The sequence below is a fragment of the Sminthopsis crassicaudata genome, chromosome 2 (assembly GCF_048593235.1).
Source record: "Sminthopsis crassicaudata isolate SCR6 chromosome 2, ASM4859323v1, whole genome shotgun sequence".
Classification (NCBI taxonomy): Eukaryota; Metazoa; Chordata; class Mammalia; order Dasyuromorphia; family Dasyuridae; genus Sminthopsis; species Sminthopsis crassicaudata.
Genome location: NC_133618.1, coordinates 499,298,347 through 499,323,182, shown reverse-complemented (window position 1 = coordinate 499,323,182; position 24,836 = coordinate 499,298,347). Strand labels below are relative to the sequence as shown.

General features: G+C 40.0%; 2 protein-coding genes across 3 annotated transcripts; one reads left to right on the top strand and one right to left on the bottom strand.

Moving 5' to 3' along the window:
* The first annotated feature begins 12 nt into the window (after positions 1-12).
* Positions 13-2,296, top strand: DOLK (dolichol kinase). The gene has a single exon (XM_074284933.1). The coding sequence runs from the start codon at positions 523-525 to the stop codon at positions 2,107-2,109; it is 1,587 nt and encodes a 528-aa protein (XP_074141034.1). The 5' UTR covers positions 13-522; the 3' UTR covers positions 2,110-2,296.
* Positions 2,297-4,283: 1,987 nt separating this feature from the next.
* Positions 4,284-22,226, bottom strand: PHYHD1 (phytanoyl-CoA dioxygenase domain containing 1). Of its 2 annotated transcripts, XM_074284939.1 has the most exons (11): positions 21,877-22,221; positions 19,250-19,408; positions 7,859-7,934; positions 7,655-7,702; positions 7,042-7,097; positions 6,497-6,559; positions 5,975-5,996; positions 5,540-5,668; positions 5,309-5,425; positions 4,884-5,010; positions 4,284-4,726 (listed from the first exon to the last, which is right to left on the bottom strand). In XM_074284939.1, the coding sequence occupies exons 1-11, from the start codon at positions 21,916-21,918 to the stop codon at positions 4,681-4,683; spliced, it is 885 nt and encodes a 294-aa protein (XP_074141040.1). In that variant the 5' UTR covers positions 21,919-22,221; the 3' UTR covers positions 4,284-4,680. The 2 variants fall into 2 exon arrangements, with proteins under 2 accessions (XP_074141040.1, XP_074141039.1); XM_074284938.1 differs by lacking the exon at positions 5,975-5,996 and having other exon boundaries at positions 5,540-5,699; positions 21,877-22,226.
* Between the last annotated feature and the right edge of the window lie 2,610 nt (positions 22,227-24,836).

The window sequence follows — 24,836 nt, the reverse complement described above, 5'->3', positions numbered from 1 at the left end:
CGTAGGGGCGTGGCCGAAGAGTCAAATGGAAAGAGGCGGATAAGCTACCTGCCGCCTCCGTCCCTCATCCTGCGCGCTATGTGTCACGTGACCTTCCAGGATCAAGATGGCGGCTTCCTGAGAAGTGGAAACCTGCATTGGAGGACCGGAAAACCGAAGGGCTGAGGGACAAGCAGTGCTGCACCCAGGTCACTGAAAAGGAGGTGGGAACAGGGCAAGCGTGTCGGCTTCAGGACTCCCTCCGGCTGGGTCGCGCCTCACCAGCCTCTCACCCGGATAGTGGGCAGTGACTGCTCGGGGCTGGGGGTCACTGACACCTGTCTCTTCCGGGGCTGACGGGTCCCCGGCCCTCCGACGCCTCGGGGCCTCTGCAGCAGCTGCTGACCAGCTGCCCCTTTTTCTCTTGGTAACGTCCCCCTGCGCAGGTGAGGAGAGAAAGGACTACTCCCTCCTTTTCATCCATGGTCCGGACCCCTCTGGAAAGGAGACGTCGCCGCGCTGGCCCGACCTGAGGGCAGTCCCATGGCTGCAGCCATGACGAGCAGAGCCACGCTGGGGGAGGCCGCCATCGTGTTCACCGTGGTGCTGAGCGTCCACGGCTGCATGTGGGACCGCTACTCCTGGTGCGCCGTGGCCCTGGCTGTTCAGGCCTTCTATGTCCAGTACAAGTGGGACAGGCTGCTCCAGCAGGGGGCTGCAGTGTTTCAGTTCAGGACCACGGCTAACAGCGGCCTCCTGCCGGCCTCCATGGTCATCCCCCTCCTGGGGGTGGTGATGAAGACCCGCTGTGAGGGGGCAGGAAACGTCTACTTTGAGCGCTTTGGCGTTGTGGTGGCAGCCACCGGCATGGCGCTGGCGCTGTTCCTGTCTGTGCTGGCCCTGGGCATCACCAGGCCGGTGCCCACCAACACCTGTGTGATCTCCGGCCTGTCCGGGAGCATCATCATCTACATCATGAAACACTCCCTGAGTGTGGCAGAGGTGATTGAGGTGCTGGAGGTCCTGCTGATCTTTGTCTACCTCAACATGATCCTCCTGTACCTGCTCCCCAGATGCTTCACCCCAGGAGAAGCGCTGCTCATCTTAGGGGGCGTCAGCTTCGTCCTCAACCAACTCATCAAGCGGTCCTTAAATGTTATCCAAGGTCGGGGAGACCCGGTGGACTTCTTTCTCCTGGTAGTGGTAGTGGGGATGGTTATCATAGGCGTCTTTTTCAGCATGTTCTTTGTCTTCATGGATTCCGGAACCTGGGCTTCTTCCCTTTTCTTCCATTTAATGACAGGTGTGTGGGGCCTTGGTGTTATCGTGCCCTGGCTGTACCACCTCATCCGGGAGAACCCCTTATTCTGGCTGTTCCACTTCCTATTCCAGTCAGAAACTCGTGTCTACCTCCTGATCTACTGGTCCCTGCTAGCCGCCTCGGCGTGCCTCGTTGTGATGTACCAAAATGCTAAGAGACTGTCTTCTGAGTCAAAGAAGCACCAGGCCTCCACAATCACCCGAAAGTATTTCCACTTCATCATAGTGGCCACTTACATACCGGGGCTCATATTTGACCGACTCTTACTATACATTGCAGCTGTGATCTGCCTGGCTGTCTTTATCTTCCTGGAGTATATTCGCTTCTTTCGAATTAAGCCCCTGGGCCAAACCCTGAGGAATCTGCTCTCCCTTTTTCTTGATGAAAGGGACAGTGGCCCTCTCATCCTGACTCACATTTACCTGTTGCTGGGCATGTCCCTCCCTGTCTGGCTGTTCCCAAGACCTTGTGCCTCCAAGGGTAGCCTGGGAGGGGTGGGGGCTCTGGTCCCTTATGCAGGAGTGTTGGCTGTGGGAGTAGGCGACACTATTGCTGCCATTTTTGGCAGTACTGTGGGAGAGATCCATTGGCCTGGAACTCTAAAGACTTTTGAGGGGACAATGACTTCCATATTTGCTCAAATCATTTCTGTGGCTTTGATCTTAATCTTTGACACTAGGGTGGACCTGAACGCCAGCTATGCTTGGATTTTGGGGTCTATCAGCATAGTCTCCCTCCTGGAAGCCTACACTACCCAAATAGATAATCTTCTTTTACCCCTCTACCTCCAGATTCTGCTGATGGCTTAGCCTTTATGCAAAGATCATGATGGGAGGAAGTGAGTTCAAAAGAAACATTGTCAGCAATTAGCCAATTGGATATGATGGATCAGGTGGCAAAAAGCTGATTCACTTTTGCAGTGAATTGAGATTTAAAACCAAAGCTGCTCTTGCATTTTAGCTATTGATTTCAAAATAAAGTAACATTTCAGATGAAGGAATTGGAAGGACTTATTAATGAAATTTCCCAGTGGAAGTGCATTCTTTTTAAAAAAATTTTTAACATTTAATTTTAATTTTATTTTTTTCTCAATTACATGGAAGCACATTCTTCACAATCATGGGACCTATTCAGAAGGCTGCAGATATTTTTGTAAAAAATCAAAACTCCATCCTTGAAAAATAGCTTCTCATCTTAATTTATACCTAATAGCTTAGAGAATTGTAAAAACTGAATTTTGTTTACTGGACTTGATTTTTGTGGGAGAAAAGAGTGGAGGGAGAAGATTTTCATAACTTTTATGAGAATATTTTAACTGGGCAAAGGGTGAGAGAAGTACAAAAGAGTGAATGAAGAAATACTTGAATTAATGCCATTTATTTTTCATAAGTGGGTCATAGTGTGCAGAACTAAATTGGCATAGCTGCTTACTTGGAAAGTAGATACACCTCCTTGGGTGGAATTAGGTAGCAGGGGAACTAAGAGAAAATATTAGAATAGATATTGAAAGTCAGTTTTTAAAAATGTGAGAAACCCAGGAATACTTTAGAGTAGAGGTTCTAATCAGAGGGCCGTATGCAAATCACAGTTTCTCATAAGGGCAGCCTGAACCAAATTTAAATGTAATTTGAAACTATTTAACTCAGTAAATACAAAATGTTATAAAACATAGGTGATGTTAATATGTCACTTTTTAAAATCAAGATGCAACCCATGTGTACAGTAGTGGTCTCTTTCTGTTTGGGCATGACATCACTCTCCTAGAAGCATCCTAATTTTGACTTAAATGGGAATTGTGAACCAATTAAATAAAATCTCTCCAGAATCCACTATAACCTCTTAGCAACTTTTCAAGATTATAGAATTGAAGAAAAACAGTCTTTTTATAGTGAACGTTTTGCAGACCCCCAAAAAATTGCCACAAATCATTAATTAATAAATACTGGTTAAAAATAGTATCCTAGGGGGCAGCTAGGTGGCACAGTGGATAGAGCACCAGCCCTGAATTCAGGAGAACCGAGTTCAAAGCTGATCTCAGACACTTAACAATTCCTAGCTGTGTGACCCTGGGCAAGGCACTTAACCCCAGCCTCGGGGGGGAAAAAAAAAAAAGGATCCTAAGTGACTTTTCCTCTTCACTTACCACCTGTCCCCCCCTTGTAGGTCTTCTCCCATTCATAGCTGACTACCAGGGAAGCCAATAGGAGGGAATAGAGCAAGCTAAGCATATATATGAGTAGGTAACTGAGTCCTCCAGCAGAAGACAGCATCTTTGCCGTTACCTTAACTCAAGCAGCTTCCTATCTTTGACAATTGGAAAGGTACTACTATCACAGTAGGAACCAAGTTTTTTAGGACAATAATTATGGGATAGTGGGAGGTTCTCCCCACCTTACCCCTACTCTCCAAGAATTGTTACTTCAAAGCCTTTATCTTTTCCTGCCCTTGAAATCTATCTTCTATTGTGACTATGTTGTAAGTCTTGGTCTGAATAAAGAGTTTTTCCTGCAAGCTGGTCAGAAAGATGGCTATATTTTGCTTGGTCTAAAGAGAGCAGCTATTAGATCAGATAGAAAGAGATCTTCAAGTAAATATAGCCAGGAAGCTAAACTAAGTTAAGCTAAGGACCCAATTCTTAATGCTTGTTGAATTCTGTACTGTCATTTTGATTAGGTGCTTACCATATGTGACCAGAAATCATCTAACTGCTCAATACCAAGTCATAAATTTCTAATCATAACTGTAGATATTCCCTCATAGCTTATTTTATAAATGAAAAAAACTGAAGCTCAGAGAAAAGAGGTGAGAGGTTTCCTGACAGTGCACAACAGTACTCAATCTAGTGTTCTTTCTCCTTTATCAAATTTAATGATATAATTCCCTTAAATCACTCACTAGCATAAGCTAGGTAGGACTGGTGTGACAGATTTTGGCTCTCATACAATATTGTTTTGTTTATTTGGTAAAAGAACACCAGAAAATATCTTACGCATTTGGTAGTTTTTTATTTAATGACTGTCACTCTAGATGACTTTCATTCATGTCCTCTTCCTTCTATGCTCCTTCCCCCCTTCCCCATACTTTCCCCCCTACTCCACACACCAGGTTGTTTTCTTCTTTACCGGGGAGTCTGAGGGTTATCTAGGGGTTGATCCCAAGAAGAGAACCAGAGGTGGTAGATACTCAGTTGTCCAGGACAAAAACAAGGCCATGTTCCCCAGTGGGCAGAGGGAGCATCAGGCCTAGGTTATAAAATCCAAGTGATGATGTAATACAGTTCACTCCTACCTCTAGGGAAGCAGGGAGTGATTTGATGTATCCAAATGTTAGGCCCAAATCTTCACCTGGAAGGGCAGGGAAATCCATCTTGCTGATTGGCATTAAGTGTACAGTAGGGGGAAGGGCAGTTCTGGTGTTGGCTGAAGCCTGAATAGAAGGGAAGAGAGAAGTGCTAAAAATCTTCAGCTCTTTTATACCCTTAAGGTCTTTGAAACATTTGGGGAAAACAAGAAGGAAAAGATGCATGTAGATAGTAACTGAGAAAAGAGCCAGGCTGCCTGATTCCTGAAGCACCACAGCTTACCAGTTATCCTGGCTCCAGTGAGTATCCTTGGATTCCATGATGTGGAAGGTGTATGCATGACGAGAATGTGTGGAGTGGTTCAGTTCACTCTTATGAACAACTTCTCCATGTATCAAGATAAGACCCCCTGGCAGAAGGGATAAAAGGGTCACATTTCTTTACCTGATCATGTCCCATTCCAGTGCTTGTGTCCCCCTATCTGGATGTACCCCTAGTCTATCACCTGACAAATCACAGCTTAAGACTTGGCAGCTACAGCCCTTAATCAGGAAAATCCAATGTTGCTCTCAAAGAGGATAAGCATGGTCTCCCCAAAATTACCCCAAAGATACAACCTTGGAGCTGTTGGTCTCAATTGCTTAACATAATCACCTAAAATCCAAGTTCCTTCCTAGCATGTGATAGATAACCTTTAGACCCTTTACCTTTCCCAATAGGTGTAGGGATGAAACGGCTGTTGTCGTAATTTGGTTCAGAGCCTATGAAATTGGTGCTACCCACAGAGTCCGTCTGCACCCGTACCATCCTTCGGAAAATGCCGCCTGCATTGTTCACAAGAACAGTCAGGTGAAGAACCTCAGATGCCTCTAAATGGATTTCCCTCTGGGCAGATCCAGAAAGGAAGAAGGAAGATGTTTCAGAGAGGCTCTGCTTACCTGTGTGGGAGCCAGGGATGAACCAGAGGCAGCCATTCTCCAGGGTGGCATCCTCCAGGGCAATCCAAACACCCAGTACTCGGCCCAGTGGCTTAGTGTGGAGAAAGGTGGCATCCTGGTGCGGGGTAACTGCAAACCCACCAACCTGTGGGTTTGCAGCCTATACCCTGGCCCCCTCCCTCACCCAGTTTTGATCCCAAAGCTGAATTCTCCCTTTCCATTTAGCCAATATTCATTTCCTGCCCCCTTTTCTTTACCAAAATAAACTTCTCCTCATTCCATGGTTATGACTGGTTCAAAATTAATTCCATATCCCCCTACCCACAAAGAGCCAGGGAACTAATTTCCTAATTCCTCAGAATGCTATCACTTTTTATATGAGTTATGCACTATATACACCCTGCTAGGTAACACAGGAATCTATGCACAGCTCACCTTCCCCGCCAAAGTGTGGTTGCTGAAAGAGAAAAGAGGTGGGTAGGGTGAAATAGGGAGAGAGACTGAGATATAAGGAAATTTAGAATTTTCCAAGATCATCTTATTCTTGTTTATTTTATTTTTTTGGGTGAGGGAGTTGGGGTTAAATGACTTGCCCAGGATCACACAGCTAGTAAGCATTAAATGTCTGAGGCTAGATTTGAACTCTGGTCCTTCAGACTTCAGAGGTGGTGCTTTATCCACTGTGCCATCTCATTCTTGGTAGAATTTTCTCAGTTTAAAATCAGAGGAAAAAAAAAAATTCTCCCACTATGTTGGGAATATCATCCTCCTTTTAAAATCTTCTGAAATTGGACCAAGTGGTGCTATTGTTTATAATCCCTTATGTAAAAAAAGTTTTCAACACCTATGTTATACTTTGCTCCTCACAACCTTTTGCATTTTCACTTGGGCAAACTGGATCCCAGAAAGATTTCCCCAAAGCCCCAAAGTGAATTAGTGCTCGAGTAGGACGCTTACCTTGAAGATGTACATGCTTTGAACTATCACGGGTATCTCAAGCCCCAGACTCTTGACCAACTCCTAAGAAACAGTACAATTCACCGATTCAGATTCAAGACTGCATTATCACAAAATATCACTAATCTCATATCTGAGAGATTTCCATAGAGTTATCTCTATCCCTGCCTCATTGCTTAGCCACTCTCCTAGCCTGGATTTAAAACTGCTCCTTCTCCCTTTGGCAGAGAAAAAAGGGAAGAATAGGACGATGAAGAGGAGCATCTATTTTCTTTTTATTAGCATGGAAATAATAGAATACCATTTAAAAGTACAAAGATGTTGGGACATGGGGAATCATTTCCATTCTTCTGCCAGCTTTGGTTTAGGAGGTGAAAGGGGTGGGGTAGAGTTAGGGGTTCCAACTATATATGCCCCAAGTCTACCTGACTTTGTGATGGGGGTGGAGAGGCCATGAAGACAAACTGGAGTCCAGGGTTTTGTCATACTTCTGGGAAGGGACTCTAAGACAGTGGAGAATTCTAAAGGAACTTTTTCTCACTCACCTGCACCTGAAGTGAGTGGGTAACACTCTTAAAAACAGGATCATGAGCATGCAGAGCTGTAAGAGCAGGAGATGGGAGACTGACTCACACTGATGGAATCTGAGAGGCTCTCCTAATCCACTGCTGCCTAATCCTCCCCATCAAGGAAAGCTAGAGGCAGCCAAGTCAAATAGCCAAGCCAAATTATAGAAGCCCACACCACAGCATCCCAGAGGTATAGGACTGTCTAGAGGCATAGGACTGCCCAGAGGGTTGTGATGGAAGAAGGAAAGCAGGAACCTACAGCCAGCCTTCCCTGACCCACAAAATACACTTGCTCCCAGCACTACGGGGAGAGGGTCGCAGTTTCTTCAGTGTTGGAATTGTCACAGGAGTAGATGAAAATGGACACAGGCTACTATGTATACCTACTATTCAAAAAAAACTAGAAAACTATTAAAAGGAGGAAGCAGAGAAAGGAACACCCCTTACCTCCCCCCACCTTTTAGGAAAGACCAAGCTCCCCTTGGTGTGAAAGGGATGATAAGGGCCAGGGAAGAACAATGTGTACAAGGATCTACAGACGCATCAGGTTATTCTGCCTTCCCCTATGGTTATCCAAAACCATCCTTACCATGACCAATCTTATTGATAGACTTCTCTGGTGGGACTAGAAAATTGCCTATGAAATAAAAAAGATGATAAGAACCAGAGGAAAATCCATTTTTCAGTAGCTAGAAAAGATTAAAAAAAAAAATTCAGTTGTCTTGCTCCCCCAGCCCTTCAAGCTTAGATATATATCTACATAACCCAGCCCTTGCCCCTATCCATGTCTTACCTTCCTTGTCAAACACTCCTTTCTCAAAGAAGAACCTGATCTTGTCTCCACTGGTCAAAAAATAGTCAGTATTTCCCTGTGAGAGGTGTGGGTAAGTGAGGAAAACAATTCAAAGCCATACATCAAATTATTGGCAGAGCGAAGATTGTTCATCAGTTCTACTGGTGGGGTCAGGACTTGTGGAGGCTAGAGGTCAGCTGCTCAAAGTCAGTGATACTTCTTTGATCTTTCATTCCAAACACCATGGAGCAAGCGACTTACCAAGCTAGGGGCATCAGTTGAGCCCTAGTTTGGATCCTGATCCTAGCTCCTTCAAGAAAATGGTAATAATATTTTAGTCACTGCTTCCCTGGGCTATATTTTAAATAGGAAGGTACTAAATATAGTATCTTCTCCACTATTAGATTAAACCCAGATATCATGATTCCAAGTGAGGACTCAAAGCTTACAGGAATTCTGAGAGCCAGAATCTTGAGAAGGGCCAGTAAGACAGCTTCTGCTATTCTTTCTAATAAATAGACTGGAACAGACCCTGTGTGACTTCAGGCTAAAGCATTAGGAGGGGCGAAGGAGTGTAGCTCTGGGACTAGGATCTTCTAACAGTGAAGATTTTTTTATCCCTAAAACATCTTTGTCCCAGGGAAAAGGAATTTAACTGGATCTCCATCCAGGAAGAGGAAAGAAGGAACGAGGGCAAGAACTAAGCCCACAAGAAGCTCATGACTAAAATTCTGTAATCTGTATCTCAGAGACCTGCATTTTGTTATCATCAGTTATCTGAGGGTTTAAAGGTCAAAGGTATAATCATTAATCTCCTAGACTAGGCATTTTTAACCTGGGATAAATTCCAAGGAAGTTGTGGATTTGAATGAGAAAAAATTACAACTTTATTTCATTACTATTGGTTTCCTCTGCAATCCTATGCATTTTATGTTATGCATTATTCTGGGAAGGAGGAAGTTATAGGTTTCACCCAATTGCTGTTGGGGTCCAGGACACACAGAAGAATCTAGAATTTCTAGAATCCTAATCTAGAACCTCTATATCTTTTACATACTACACACAGAAGTGAAGAGACTTGCTTAGGGTCATCAGAATAGTGAGTAACTGAGCCTGTATTTTTTCCCCCTGAGGCAATTGGTGTTAAATGACTTGCTTAGGGTCACTGAGCTAGGAAGTGTTAGGTGTCTGAGATTAGATTTGAATTCAGATCCTCCTGACTTCAGGGCTGGTGCTCTCTTCACTGCGCCACCTAGCTGCCCCATGAGCCAGAATTTAAAGCGTGGTGATCCTATACTAATTCTAGGTATTGTGCTTTTTCCCCTACAAAATGTTGCCTTTCTCATTTAACCTAATTAAACAGAAGGTTAATAAGTGGCTGAGTGTCTAGGATATTGGATGTAGAGTCGAAAAATGTCAGTTCAAATCCTGCTTCAGATAACTTAAGGAGGTGTTGATGCCCTTTCCTTCCTTTCTCCTTTTTCTACCCTGCCACATACCCTCCACCTTGGGCAAGTCAATTATGCTTTGTCCAGGTTTCCTCATCTCTATGTAAGAGATTATGTCTCCCAGAGTTGTTATGAAGATCAAATATGGTAATATTTTAAGTATTTTGCTAACCTTAGATACTTAGAAAAAATAGGAGTTTAATAAATAATAAAAGTTATTTTATTATTTATTAAACTCCTATTTTTTGTGAGACAGTAGGGATAGGACCAAAAAACAAACAAGGCCGTCCCTGTCCTCAAAAATATATGATAAATAGTTATAAATTATTCAGTAATAAATATAATTTGAGGATAGGCAGAACACTAAAACTGGAAAGATGAAGAAAGCTTTCATGGTGGAAGTGGAATCTGAGCCATCCCTGGAAAAACGCAAAGGGGAAGAAGTGAGGAGGAATACAAGTATGAGCTAAGATTAAATCTGAGGTAAAACCAGTCATTGTGGTCCACTAGCAATAAACAGCATTAAAATGAATGTAAAAATCAGATGGTAAGGCAGTTATCATGGCAAGACATGACTAGCAATGCAAGGGCAATTTGTTCTAGAGGGCAAGGTGTTCTGGAGCAGAAGGCAGTTGAACTAATTAAATAAAGAAAAGAAGGGAAAGGAACAAGCATTTATTAAGCATATATGTGTCTGGAACTGTACTAAGTACTTCATATATATTATCTCTTTTAATCTTCACAAACAATCCTTTCTATTCTTCTATTTTATAGTTGAAAGAATTAAAATATAAAGAAATTAGTGACTTGCTCAGAGTCACAAAACTAACAAGTGTCTAAAGCTGCATTTGAACTCAGATTTTCCTTACTCTTAGGGGCAGCCAGGTGGTATAGTAGAAAGAGCAGTAAGCCTGAAGTCAAAAATACTACAGTTCAAATCTGTCTGCAGACACTAGCTTATGACCAAGGCAAGTCACTTAACCTTATTTGTCTCAGTTTTCTCTATAAAATAAGCTAAAGAAGGAAATGGCAAATCACCCAGTATCTTTATGAAAAAAAAAAACCCTAAATAAGATCATGACCAATTAGACATAACTGAAAAGATTAAACAACAACAACCCTCTATCCACTCTGCCATTTAGCTGTTTCTAAAAGAGTCTGGCAATGAAGGGAAGAAAGTGAGATCAAAGCAAAAAGTACTGGGAAAGTGCAAAAGGACCAGTCCAATAGAGGTCCTCCTGACTATAAAAAATAGGTTTAGGAAGCATGAAGCAGAGATAAATGTGAAAAAGTAAGAGGTTGTGATATGACAGAAAATCAAGTGAAAGTTTCTGCGCTCACAGAGACAACATTCTCCTAATGGCATACAAATGATTATAGACAGTATAGTCATATCACCATAGTGGAAATAAAAAGGGTTGTGAACAATTAGGAGAATTAGGAAAGGCCTTGTGCAAGAGACTGCACAAGAGTTGTTTGTTAAAGAGGGTCAGAGATTGCAAAAGGAAGATTAGAAAGAAAGTTATTACATGAGTAAGGTACAGCTTGTGCAAAGCCATGGAGGTGGGAGATAAGATATCATGTATGGGAAACTGTAATTAGGTCAGTTTGGAATATAGAGTGCATGGCAGGGAATGATATAAAACAAATCTAAAAAGGTAGTCCAGAGCCAGATCATGGAGGACTTAACATGCCAAGCCAAACAAAGAAATTTGTATTTTATCTTAGAAGCATTAGGAAAACACTGAAGATTTCTGAGCAGAAGACAGACATGATCAAACCCATGCTTTAGGAAGATAATTTGGCCTCTGTGTAGAAGATGAATTAGAAAAGAGAAAGTTTGAGCAGGGAAACTAAGCCAATACAATATGCCAGATGGGAGGATGAGAAGATAATTTGTAGTTTTTATACATGAAAGAGTAATGAAGATCAAGAATGTGGCCATTCCTTTGTGTGCATGAAGTCAGTGAAGGTGTGGGTCATGAGAGTTTGGAAAGTTGATGAACTGGGAAAACAGGGAGGTTAAGGGAACATCAGTATGTAAATTAAAGTCTTTGTGTATGAGAGGATAGTTTGGGTTTAGAAAATGCCAAAACAGTATTAGGAGATACCTTGTTTTCCAGAGCTAAGACCCAGCAAACAAACTGTGACCTAAGCTTGACATAACAATTTTCCACACTTGTAATTGCTCAGTAAATCAAATCAGGTGCTCTGCTGCTGCTTCTGGCCATGTTAACCTGGTTCTGTGTCCTACTGAACAACCACAAGGCTCAACAACCCTAAGATCTTGGAAACAGTTTGTTGTGATACAGTTGTGGGCTTGGAGACTGTATTATTCAAGACTCAAGAACACCTATGGTGGATCCAGTCGTTTATAATTTTCACACTTAAAAATCCTCCCTTTGCCATAAGCAAGTGAGTCCCTCTTCTTAGGAAGGAAAACTTTACTTCAAGGTGTTCCCCTCATTTTGAAATTAAACTTCTGTTTGATTCCTGACCCTCTTGTCTCTAATTTGTTCTGTTTTGCTCTGATAATCCACAGATTAGAGGCTAATCCAGTCCAGTTGACATTAATTGATGACAGGAGTAGGAATGGACACAGAACCAGGCCATTGAACTAATAGTACTAATAGGGTACTAATAGGAATAGACAAAGTGCCACTTCTTCAGAATCCTATTCCATTTGTCTGGTGAGTGCTATGCCTTTATTCCTACCCAAGCTTTTGTCTTAATTGAGCTCAACATTCTTTGTGAGGAAAATCCTGGGACTCACCAGTAACTTGATTCATCTTGGATCACTCTGGTAAAAATATCAGTGAAACAGCACACCTCTATAAACTGGCCCCTCTACATGCCTGAGTGCCTCTGTAAAATTGTAACCATGTCTTTGTTATTTTTAAACTACACACCTCTATAATGGTGTGCCTCTGTATGGATTCTAACTGCCTGCTTTGTTAAAACTGTTTGTGTCTATCTTGTCATCCTGTCTGTGTTTGTATCTTTGTAAAATGTCTGTGTGATATTTGTGTTGTTTGTAGATCTGTTACCTTGAAAGATTTAAAATACAGCTAGTCAGAAAGGATTCTAAGGGGTATAGCTATGGAGTTTAGAACACTGAGAAAGATTAATGAACTTCCATACTTCGAGCAATTGCCCCAATAACCAGGACCAGTTCCCACTTTAGCCTTTCCTTGGCTGATTAAATAATAAGATAATCAAAGTTGTGGAACTGCTGAAAACATCTTGATAGATTTTATAAGTTTGGAGGGGAGATCGAAGGGGAAAACTCCTGGGATTTGGGGTAATTCCAAGAACTCACTGCCTTCTGAAATATCTTAATAAATTTTGGGGTACCACTCTATAGATTTTGTTTTCAGGAAAAATAAGGATTAAGTTTTGTAAAAATTAAAAGTATATAGCAGTTCTTCTGAAGATGGATAGATTCATTGTCCTAAGGCAATGAAGGAAAGCAGCTAGTTTGAAAGTAATCCCAAAATGAAGAAAGGAAAAAAAAAAAAAAAGGTAAGCAGTTTGCACTTTATAGCAGCCTCTTGTTAACCCTTGCTTGACCATGCTTGTGACTTCCCCAGGTCAGAGAACCTCTCCCTCTTATTCTATAAACCCCTCTAATCTCAGATTAGATTCCCAAATAAAGGTACTAGAAAAAAATACTGGGAAAATACAGGGAAACTCAGATTATGTTCCAGTTGCAGAAATTTATTAGCTGTGTAATCTTGAGTAAGTTATACTGTCTCTGCCCCAGTTTTCTGATCTGTAAAGAAAAAATAATAATGGTACCCACTTCCCATAGTTGTTATGAGAGCAAAATAATATCATTTTTAAGTGTTTAACACAGTGACTGACATGTTAACACTACATTGTTATTATTTCTTTAATTGAATGTAATTGTTCTATACCTGATAACCTAAAAACTTGGTTTTAATATTCCAAAGATAATAAGATCAATGATTTTTATATGATAATTTGGAAATGAAATTGTTTAAGATTTTTTTAAAAATATGTGATACTGTTCATGTTATCATTGCATTTCTAAATTCTCTTATATTGTGAAATTTTAGAAATAGAAATGCTGTTAGACAAAATAACTTTTTTAATCTGGATGCTGTTATGCCTGAAATAGGCTTTTAAAAGGATGTGATAAAAATAGATATTTGAAATCTGTTAAATATTTAATGAAGTATATTTTATTATAAATCAGATAATAGTAATTTTGGATAATAGTAATGTTTATAATTGTCTGTAATAGTGAATTTCCACTTGAAAATTCTTAGTTATGAGCAAAATTACAAAACACTTGCCACAAAAATAAAGTCAGATTTAAATAATTGGAAAAATATTAAGTGCTCTTGGATAGGTCAAGCAAATGTAATCAAGATGACAATACTCCCTAAACTAATCTATTTATTTAGTGCTATTCCAATCAGATCCCAAAGAAACTTTCCCCCCCCCCCCTGAGGCTGGGGTTAAGTGACTTGCCCAGGATCACACAGCTAGGAAGTATTAAGTGTGTGAGACCAGATTTGAACTCCGGTCCTCCTGAATTCAGGGCTGGTGCTCTATCCACTGTGCCACCTAGCTGCCCCTCCCAAGAAACTATTTTAATGACCTAGAAAAAATAACAACAAAATTCATATGGAAGAACAAAAGGTGGAGAATTTCAAGGAAATTAATGAAAAAAAAAAATCAAATGAAGGTAGCCTAGCTGTACCTGATCTAGAACTATATTATAAAGCAGCAGTCACCAAAACCATTTGGTATTGGCTAAGAAATAGACTAGTTGATCAGTGGAATAGGTTAGGTTCACAGCACAAGATAGTGAATAAAAATAGCAATCTAGTGTTTGACAAACCCAAAGATCCCAACTTTTGGGATAAGAATTCATTATTTGACAAAAACTACTGGGAAAACTGGAAATTAGTATGTCAGAAACTAGGCATGGACCCACACTTAACACCACATACTAAGATAAGATTAAAATGGGTCCATGATTTAGACATAAAGAACGAGATCATAAATAAATTAGAAAATCATAGAATAGTTTACCTCTCAGACTTGTGGAGGAGGAAGGAATTTGTGACCACAGGAGAACTAGAGATCATTATTGATCACAAAATAGAAAATTTTGATTACATCAAATTAAAAAGCTTTTGTACAAACAAAACTAATGCAAACAAGATTAGAAGGGAAGTAACAAATTGGGAAAACATTTTTACAGTTAAAGGTTCTGATAAAGGCCTCATCTCCAAAATATACAGAGAATTAACTCTAATTTATAAGAAATCAAGCCATTCTCCAATTGATAAATGGTCAAAGGATATGAACAGACAATTTTCAGATGATGAAATTGAAACTATTTCCACTCATATGAAAGTGTTCCAAATCACTATTGATCAGAGAAATGCAAATTAAGACAACTCTGAGATACCACTACACACCTGTTAGATTGGCTAAGATGACAGGAACAAATAATGATGAATGTTGGAGGGGCTGTGAGAAAACTGGGACACTGATGCATTGTTGGTGGAGTTGTGAAAGAATCTGGCCATTCTGGAGAGCAATCTGGAATTATGCCCAAAAAGTTATCAAACTGTGTGTACCCTTTGATCCAGCAGTGATACTACTGGGCTTATATCCCAAGGAAATACTAAAGATGGGAAAGGGACCTGTATGTAGTGGCTAGAAACTGGAAAATGAATGGATGTCCATCAATTGGAGAATGGTTGAGTAAATTATGGTATATGAATGTTATGGAATATTATTGTTCTGTAAGAAATGACCAACCGGAAGAATACAGAGAGGCTTGGAGAGACTTACATCAACTGATGCTGAGTGAAATGAGCAGAACTAGGAGATCATTATACACTTCAACAACAATACTAAATGAGGATGTATTCTGATGGAAAGTGGATATCTTCAACATAGAGAAGAGCTAATCCAATTCCAATTGATCAATGATGGACAGAATCAGCTACATTCAGAAAAGGAACACTGGGAAATGAGTGTAAACTGTGAGCATTTGTTTGTTTTTTGTTTTTCTTCCCAGATTATTTTTACCTTCCGAATACAATTCTTCCTTTGCAACAAAAACAACAACAAAATTTGGTTCTGCACATATATATTGTACCAAGTATAAACTATAAGATATTTAATATGTATGGGAATGCCTGCCATCTAGGGGAGGGGGTGGAGGGAAGGAGGGGAAAAATTCGGAACAGAAGGGAGTACAAGGATAATGTTATTAAAAAAAAAATTACCTATGCATATGTACTGTCAAAAAATGTTATAATTATAAAATTAATTAAAAATTTTTTTTTAAATTCTTAGTTATTATGAAAGTATATAGAATGGCTGGAAGATGTAGTTCTAACATGTTAAAGTAAATATTAGGTATTTACTGTATATCTGAAATCTCAGAATATGAGAAGTTTGAATTTATAAATAAAGGATAAATGAAATGTAAACTGTTAGGGAAACATCAGGAAAGAGATTCAAATCCTAAGTTGTGGTTAGTGAAATTTTTCTATTTAAGGTAAAAGTTCCTGGAACTGTTATTCACTATTATTGTTTTGAATTTTTATTACAGAGACAATTGTCTGAATTGTCATGAAGCCAATAGTAGAAAATGGCATGTCTTGCAGTCTGGGAACTGGCAAAGGTGGATGTCTATGACTGGGAAAAATTTGGGGGATATCTTTGGTATGGCCTAAGGTAGGATTCTCATGACTCTATTTCCCCATTGTTCAATTTCCTTGCTGAAAAGAAAAATTCCCCTAGTTAATCCTGAGTCTTGCTTTTGATACCTTGTGACTGTAGCCTGTCAGATGTGATTCATGCCTGGAATCAAACAGAGCTAAGAAAGTTCTTCCCCCTCTATATGAGACATGTCCCTCTTTTTCTTTGTACAACAAATATCTATAATCAGAAATTTTATGAGTACAATACTAAATCTATTTAATAATAATTAATACTAAAATATCTCTGAGTTACTATAATAGGACATAAATATGACATCTTCCAATTTTAACCTGAATTTATGATCAAATTATTATTATTTTTCCCCCCTGAGGCTGGGGTTAAGTGACTTGCCCAGGGTCACACAGCTAGGAAGTGTTAAGTGTCTGAGACCAGATTTGAACTCCAGTCCTCCTGAATTCAAGGCTGGTACTCTATCCATTGTACCACCTAGCTGCCCCCATGATCAAATTATAATACAGGAATGATATCCTTCTAAGAAGGAAATTATTAGACAAAAAAAATTAGACGAAGAAATTATTAGACAAAAAAATAAGACAAAGATGTAAAAAGTTTTCTAAATAAATGAAACAGCAGATTTTTAGAAGGGACAGGATTAGGCTGTTTTTTCTAAGAATTATATACCTATGTACATGATTGGCTTCCAGATTTATCTATCATGGAAATACAGACTTTGAGTATTTATTAGTAATAAGTTCTCAAAATTGAATTAAAGATTTTACACATAAATTTCTATTTTTAAAGTATCTGATAATTTTAAAGGACAGAAGAGCTTATTTTATAGTTGGACCAAAAATTTTTTAAAGATACTTATTTCAGGTGCAGGATTTAGAATGGTACATAAACTGAAATTCTCTGAAGTTTCAAGAATGGAAAACCAGAAGGCAGCTAGATGGCACAGTGGATAGAGTACTAGCCTTGCAGTCAAGAGGATCTGAATTCAAGTTCAGCCTCAGAACTGCGAAACATTTCCTAGCTGGGTGATCTTGGGCAAGTCACTTAATCCCAATTACCTCACGACCCCTTCCCTCCAAAAAAGACTGAAGAACTAAATTTAAGACATTGTACTAAATTATGTGAAGTCAGAATTATCTAGGAATTTCCAGGTTTGGAACCAGAGAGTCAATGAGAGGGATGATGAGAGACTGTCCGAAGAATCTGGATGGAAGGCCAAAAGAAAACAGGCTTTGTCCTCTTTCAGGTCTAGTATATGCAGCAAAGTAGAGCAGAAGGTAGAATATAAGAGACAATCACTAAGGATAGTATGTATTCTGGAGGTTTATTTGAGTATAAGAAGATGGAAAAATAGGAAGAGCTCTAAGATGAAGGGAACAGCAGGGGCTGCCTAGAGATACAGTGAAAAGGGAGGACAGACTGCATTTTTTATTTCCTTCACAGGCTAATTGTACACTATTTCAAAGTCCGATGCTTTTTGTACAGCAAAATAACTGTTTGGACATGTGTACATATATTGTATTTAATTTATACTTTATCATATGTAATATGTATTGGTCAACCTGCCATCTGGGGGAGAAAGTGGGGGGAAGGAGGGGAAAAATTGGAACAAAAGGCTTGGCAATTGTCAATGCTGTAAAATTACCCATGCATATATCTGGTAAATAAAAAACTATAATAAAAAAAGAAAGAAAGAAAGAAAGAAAGAAAAGGGAGGGCAGAACAGAACAACATAGAAATGAGGGGCTCTGGACTTAGGGAAGAGTGTTACTCAACATTTCCATTTATATGTTCTGCCCATTTTAAACTTAATATGTGCTGAAATTAATTCATCATTATCATTTTATCTAAGCATGTTTTTTTTTTTTTCTTCCTATCTTCCTAATCTCTTCATGATATCTACATCTTCCCAAGCAGGATGAAAAACTTTCACTATCTACATCCAATTAGCCATCAAAACTATCTCAGGAGGAGAAGGAGAAGGAGAAGGAAGAAAACAACATAATCAATGTTTTTTCCTAATCATTATTTCCATTCCCCTAAAAGTCCAGGATATGACATACACAAGCATGTCACAATATAAAAAATAAGAGAAGAGTGTGCTGAGGGTGACCCCTAACATGTTAATGTTAGGCACTCCCTAACATTCAATATCACCATTTTTTTTTTTTTTTTTGGCTGGGGCAATTCAGGTTAAAGTGACTTGCCCAGGGTCACACAGTCAGGAAGTGTTAAATATTCGAGATCAGATTTGAACCCGGGTCCTCCAGACTTCAGTATTGATGCTCTATCCACTGTGCCACATGGCTGCCCTCCCAGCTAATCCCTTTTTTCCTCTTGATAGGCTTCTCTCTTGGTTTCTAAGACCCAGTTCTCTTTTGGTTCTCCTCCTACCTATAATGATCAATCCCTCTTACTTTCCTTTGTTGGATCTTAATACAGGTCACAGCCACTAACCACGGGTGCCCCTCAAGGCCCTGTACTGGGCTTTCTTCACTCTCTACCTGTATACCATTTTACCAGCAACAAATTCCATCTTCTGAAAGCAGTGCCCCTTAATGCTAATGTCTTTTCTCTATAGGTTATTTCTAATACAGTTTATATTTCTTATTTGTACATTGTTAGGAGTATATTGTATCCTATTAGACTAAGAGATCATATGTGAGATTAATCTTTGAGAGATGAGATCAGTTTATTTATTTGTATTTTTACTTAGTACACTGCTTTAGCATACATAGCAGGTACTTAATGAATGCTTTTGGATTGAGCGGGATAAATGCTGTTAGCTGTAGAAAAATATAAGATAGGATTTAGGCAGTACACACCCACCCACCCACCCACACAATCAGATAGCTTTTTTTGGACTGGATCTGTGATTTCATTCTTGCAGGGAAGTCCTCAGTGAGGTAACTCCCTTCACTATTGGAGAACAATTCCTGCTCAGCCACTTGGAGGTGTAGAATTGCTAGGTGTACTGATAGATAAGTCACTTGCTCAGGATACTGTACATATTTGTCAGAGGTTTGAAGGCCAAGTGATTATTAGACTATATTAGACTATACCTAAATGACTATAAAAAAAAAAAAAAAAAAAAAAAAAAAAAGCTTTCATTTGGCTATGGGAGAAGCTGAAATCTGTGTATATTAGAGACCAGAAGAGGGCAGTGTGGTATAGTGGTGAGAGTCAGGAAACCAGGATTCTAGTGCCTTCCTACCTGGACTCGCAGCTGTTCCTCTTCTTGAGTAGAGAATTCAGTGCGACAGTGAGATGGGACTTCCATTTCTGCAATGATCTTCTGGATTTGTTCCCTCATGATATCACACTCTTTGGAGGAAAACACTCCTTCCAGGACCAGAAATCCATCCTCCTGGAACTATGAAAGAAGTGGAGCCTCTTCAGAGCAAGACTTTTCTCTCTCCCTTCATCCAGATCTCACATTTGAAGAACAAGGTTTAGAAGAGGGAAGTCACTGAAATAAGGTCCCAGAATGTTTCTGCTGGGGGCCCTCCAGTCCTCTTCCCTTCTCACACAAACATTTTTATTAAATTAGTTATAATTAGATTAGATTAGTTTGACACTGAGTATGGATTTCCATTGTCTTAAGAACAAACTTCAAATTCCTCAGCCTGGCTTTTAAATTCCTCCATGTTGTAGTTCTGATCTTCCGGACTCATATAATCCATAGAATCAGAAATGTTCATCTTAGACCTTAGAGGTCATCTAGTACATTCTTTCATTTTGCAGATGAGGAAACACATCCAAAGAGTGCTTTGCTTAAAACCAAGAGGTAATATGTGTGGGTGCAGAATTTGAACATAGGTCTTCTTACTTCTGCCCCGGTCCCAGCCCCTCTTCTATGGCTCTCTTTAGGGTTCTCCTTAATTTGACCTGCTTTCCTATCTCTGCCCACAGTTCCATCTCCTGAAATGTTCTTGCTTCTTTTCTCTACTTTAGTTAAGTCCTTTCTATCCTTCAAATCTCAGTTCACCTTCTAACTGACCTCCTCCAAATAGTTTTACTTCACCAACCCAACCATCAGAGGTCTGTCTCTTGCCTCAGTACTTAGGACAAACTATCTGAGATTCATTACATTATTGTATTTATATTTATCAAATTTCATTACAACCATATTGTTTATGTACATAATATTAAATGGCACAATAACTAACATTTTTATCACAATAAGATTTACAAAATCAGCTTTCTTCATGACAACTCTATGGAGAAATCTCTATGAGCATTCTCATCTCCCTAGTGGTAAATGACCAGTTGTCCAACATGCTGATCTCAAGTCTTCTGACTCCAAGCTCAGGTGCCAAGTGCTTTCCCCCGTGCTATATGGTATATACTACTGGTATATTGAGGCACTGTGGATGGGGCACAGCTCCTGGAGTCAGGAAGACGAGTTCAAATTTGACCTCAAGATCTTTGCCTTGGGCAAATCATTTAACCACCTCTGCCTTAATTTCCTTACTTGTCAAAAGAAGATAATTAATAGCACCTACCTCACAGGATTATGAAGATCAAAGAGATCAAATTTGTAAAGTGTTTAACGCTGTACCTGGCATACAGTAGGTGTTTAATGAATGAATGCTTGTTTCCTTCCCTAACTGGACATAGACTCCTTAAAGGAAAAAATCATATATTTTTCATTTTTATATTCCTAGCACCCTGGAAAAGACATAGGAACATATTAATTATAGCATTAACTTGTATTTGCATAGCATTTTAAGATGTAAGGAGTGCATCACCTAATCTGATCCTCAAAACAACTCTGTGAGGGAAGTAAAATATTATTGACTATAATTTACAGATGAAGAAACTGAGACGAACATTATAAATAGTTTGTAAAAATGGTCACAGCTCACAAACTCAAGCAACATGTGAATTCAGGTCTTAATTGAACAATTCCAGGACTTCCTATTCTAGCATTCTGCCTCCATAACGGCTGCTTAATGAATACTTATTGATCACGGGGCTGTGCCGAGTCGTTATTCTGTCTTGTCCTGTTGGTGAAGGTGATTTGTCATTTCCTTCTCATATTCGTTTCAGGGAACTGAAGCAAACAGGATTTTTTAAGGGACTTGTTCAGGGTCACACAGCTAGTAGGAGCGGAGCCCGGATTTGAAGTCAGGAAGATAAGTCTTTCTTACTCCAGGCCTTGCACTCTGTCCCCTGGAGCATGGGATAGAATCCTAATATGGAGGAAAGAACGCTGAATTTGGAGTAATTTGGGAACTAAATTCAAATTCCAGTTCTGTCATTGAATAGCTGTGTGACCTTGGCAAGTGATTTAAGCTCTATGAACATTTTTCCTTATCTGAAAAATAAGTCTATATGGTCTTAAAAGTCCCGCCCCCTATTTTACGGCAAGAGGACCCCTTCGAGGTGCAGCTGGTCCCATCCCTGGCTCTTTCCTCTCTCCCATCGCCACTAATGCTTCTTACACTAAGACCCTGAATTCCAAGTCCACTCTCTTCCGGGTGGCAACAACTTTAAGCTCCCCCACAAGTCAAGTTTTGTTTTTTGCTTTTTTCCCCCTTTCCCTCCTGACCCTTCCTATCAAAGCACAGGAGAATCCGGGGCGACAGTCCCGCCCTCTTCCGCACCCCACCCTCTCTCCCAATCTTCCGAAAACCCTGTCCAAGGTCCCTGCCAAACTCTGAGAGGTGGGGGGCGGCGATTTTAGGGCGCAAACCGAGTTCCGTTGGCGGTGGGAGGGTGGGGAAGGAAAAGATTGGGGATTAAGGCTGAAGTCCCTAGGGAAATTTACCCCAAACAAGGGTACCACTTCCTCTTACCCCCCTCTCCCCTTAACAGAGCGATCACTGTTGCCCCCACCTTCCGTAGCTGCGTTGGGCTCAGGCCCGCCATGGGGTTCATAGGGACTGGCTGATGGGACTTCTTTTGCCCTTGGTATTTTTTGGTTGTTTTGTTATTTTTTCTGGGAACACAACAGGCAGCTGAGTCCTGGCTCCTGGGTCGTAGCCTCCAGACCGGGTTGGGGTTGGAGCTGGAGCGGCGATGAGAAGGTGGGCAGAACAGCGGTTTGCTTTACCCTCTCCTGCCAGTCAGTCCTCCAGGTCCTGTCCTGAGCCGCCGAAGCTTCAGGCTTGTACTGCTGACTCCGGATGCCCACATGGGCTCACCCCTCCCTCCCCCCTGTCCCCAATCTGACTTCAATCTGCAGTGTTCAGGAGAGGAGAGAAGAGGGAGTGGCCCCTGGTCAACCAATCAGAGTCCTGGCCCCCCACGGCTAATTCCAGTGGCCCTAGGAAAGCTCAAGAATTAGCTGCTGCCCTTTAAACCACTCAGGGCTGTATGTATTTGTCCAAATAAAACATTTACTAAGGTCTTGCTTTGTGCTAACTCCAAACTAGGCACCCAAGATATAGAGAACCTCGAGGCACAAGATAAGGCTGTATAAAACCAGGTCCCAGATCTCGGAAATGTAAACTCTACCGGGAGCAAGCGGGAGGAAGAAGGGGCTTGGGTTGAAGTTCTTAACTTGTAAAGCAGGAATCTGATCAAGTTACTCTCCTGCTCAAGAGCCTCTCTAGGATCAAATGTAACCTCCTGAGCTTAACAAGTCAATTCTTTCACAATCAGGTTACAATGTACCTTTCCAGGACTATTTCACATGGCTCCCCATCAAGCACTTTATGGCCCTAACAAATGGGCCTATTTCCATTTCCCCAAACTCTGCATTTGATTTCTGGACTTTTCCTCTAAACAGGCTGGCTGTCTTCCATGACTCGGTCTTTGTCTTCACCTATCTAACGATGCGGTTATCTATCTGGAGCTTAAGTCATGGGAAAGCCTTTCTTGATCCCTTCTCCTGCTCCCAATTGTTAGTGTTCTATCTCTTAAAAATGATTAAATATACAAGAACTTCTTAATCTTTTTTGAGGCCATGGACCCAGGGCCAGGCTGCAGCCAGCTCTTATTAGGTCAGTAGAGACAATCGTTAAATTTTCAATCTGAGTGCTGTTAAACACTACAAGTCAGGTTTGATTTATTGTTTTATTGATTGTGTAGAATTTAAAAAGTGATGGAGAACATGTGAACAGTGCAGGTTAAACTTTAAAAGTGTATTCTGTCTACATTTCTCCCAAGAGAGCTAGTGGTTAAACATTAGGTAACACACTATTACAGGGACAGTCTGGTCACTTTTGGTAGTTTGGTGAAGTTTCTTTCAAAGAAAATATTTTTCAATAAACCAACAAGCATTTATTAAGCATTTATTATGTTCTAATCCTGAGGGTGAAGGAAAGGAATAAATATTCATATAGCACCTACTATGTTAAGCACTTCTCACAAATATTCTTATTTGATCTTCATGACAACCCTGTAAGGTAAGTATTATTATTAACCCCATTTTATAGTTGAGAAAACTGAGGCAAACAGGGTTAAGTGACATAGCAAGCAAGTATCTGAGGTCACATTTGAACTCAGATCTTCTTGAGTCCAGTCACTGGAGTCCACTGCACCACCTAGCCCTCAGATATGTGCTAGCTAACTTGACCCTGGGCAAGTTACTTAATCCTGTTTGCCTCATTTTCCCCATCTGTAAAATGAGCTGGAAAAGGAAATGTCAAGCCATTCCAGTATCTTTATTTAAAAAACTCCAAATGGGGTCACAAAGATTTGGAAACCACCAAACAATAGACAACTTCCTGACTCCAAGCCCAGTCCACTAGGCCACCAGCTAACTAGGTGGCACTGGTATACAGTACAAAGAGTGAAAAAATACCTAGTTCAAGGAACTTACATTCTTTTCTTTTTTTAATAATAGCTTTATATTTTCAAAATACATGCAAAGATAGTTTTCAACATTCACCCTTGCAAAACTTTGTGTTTCACATTTTTCTTCCTCCCTTCTCCTCACTCCCCTCCCCTAGAGAGCAAACAATTCAACATGGGTTAAACATATACAATTTTTCTAAATATATTTCCACATTTATTATGCTGCACAAGAAAAGTCAGATCAAAAAAGGAAAAAATGAGAAAAAAAGGCAAGCAAACAATAACAAAAAAGGTGAAAATACTATGTTGTGATCAACATTCAGTCCATACAACCTCTTTCTGAATGCAGATGGTTCTCTCCATCACATGAAGGAACTTACATTCTAACAGGTATGATATATCTATAATACTTGTCATATTATAGATTGCATTATATTATATAAATATGCAATGTACTGTATATTGTGTTATATAAATATACAATATACTAAATATTATATTGTATATTATATAAATAGATAATAAATTATATATTGTGTTACATAAATATATAATATATTGTACATTATGTTATTTTATATGAATATACGTTACATAATATTTTTATTTATTATTAGATTATATGAAAATCTTTATTGGATTAGATAAAGGAAATTTAAGTGTCAGAACAGCTGAATTCTTCACCTTCTTTGTGTTAGGGAGGCTTTTTCAAAATGAGGCAGGCTCCTTAGAGACTGCTATCCTGAAAGGAAGACAGGCTACAGAAGAAGAGTGGGGCATGTTGTTTACAAACATGAGTTCTGTCCTTTTCCTTTCTCCCCCTTTCAAAGGCTTTAAAAACACAGACTCTAGAGGAAGAAATCATTAAAACTTCTGCCAAGTGGAATAGTACCATTCTTGATATCTCTTCTGACAGATAGTGAGCTTCTTGAGGTTAAGAGTTGTCAAGGTTTTTCCTTTGTACCTCCCAGTCCTTGCATGTAGTAAGTACATAATCTATAGTTGTTGAACTGAATTCTTATACCCTCAGCAGTTTCTGGTTGTTCCTTTCCCAG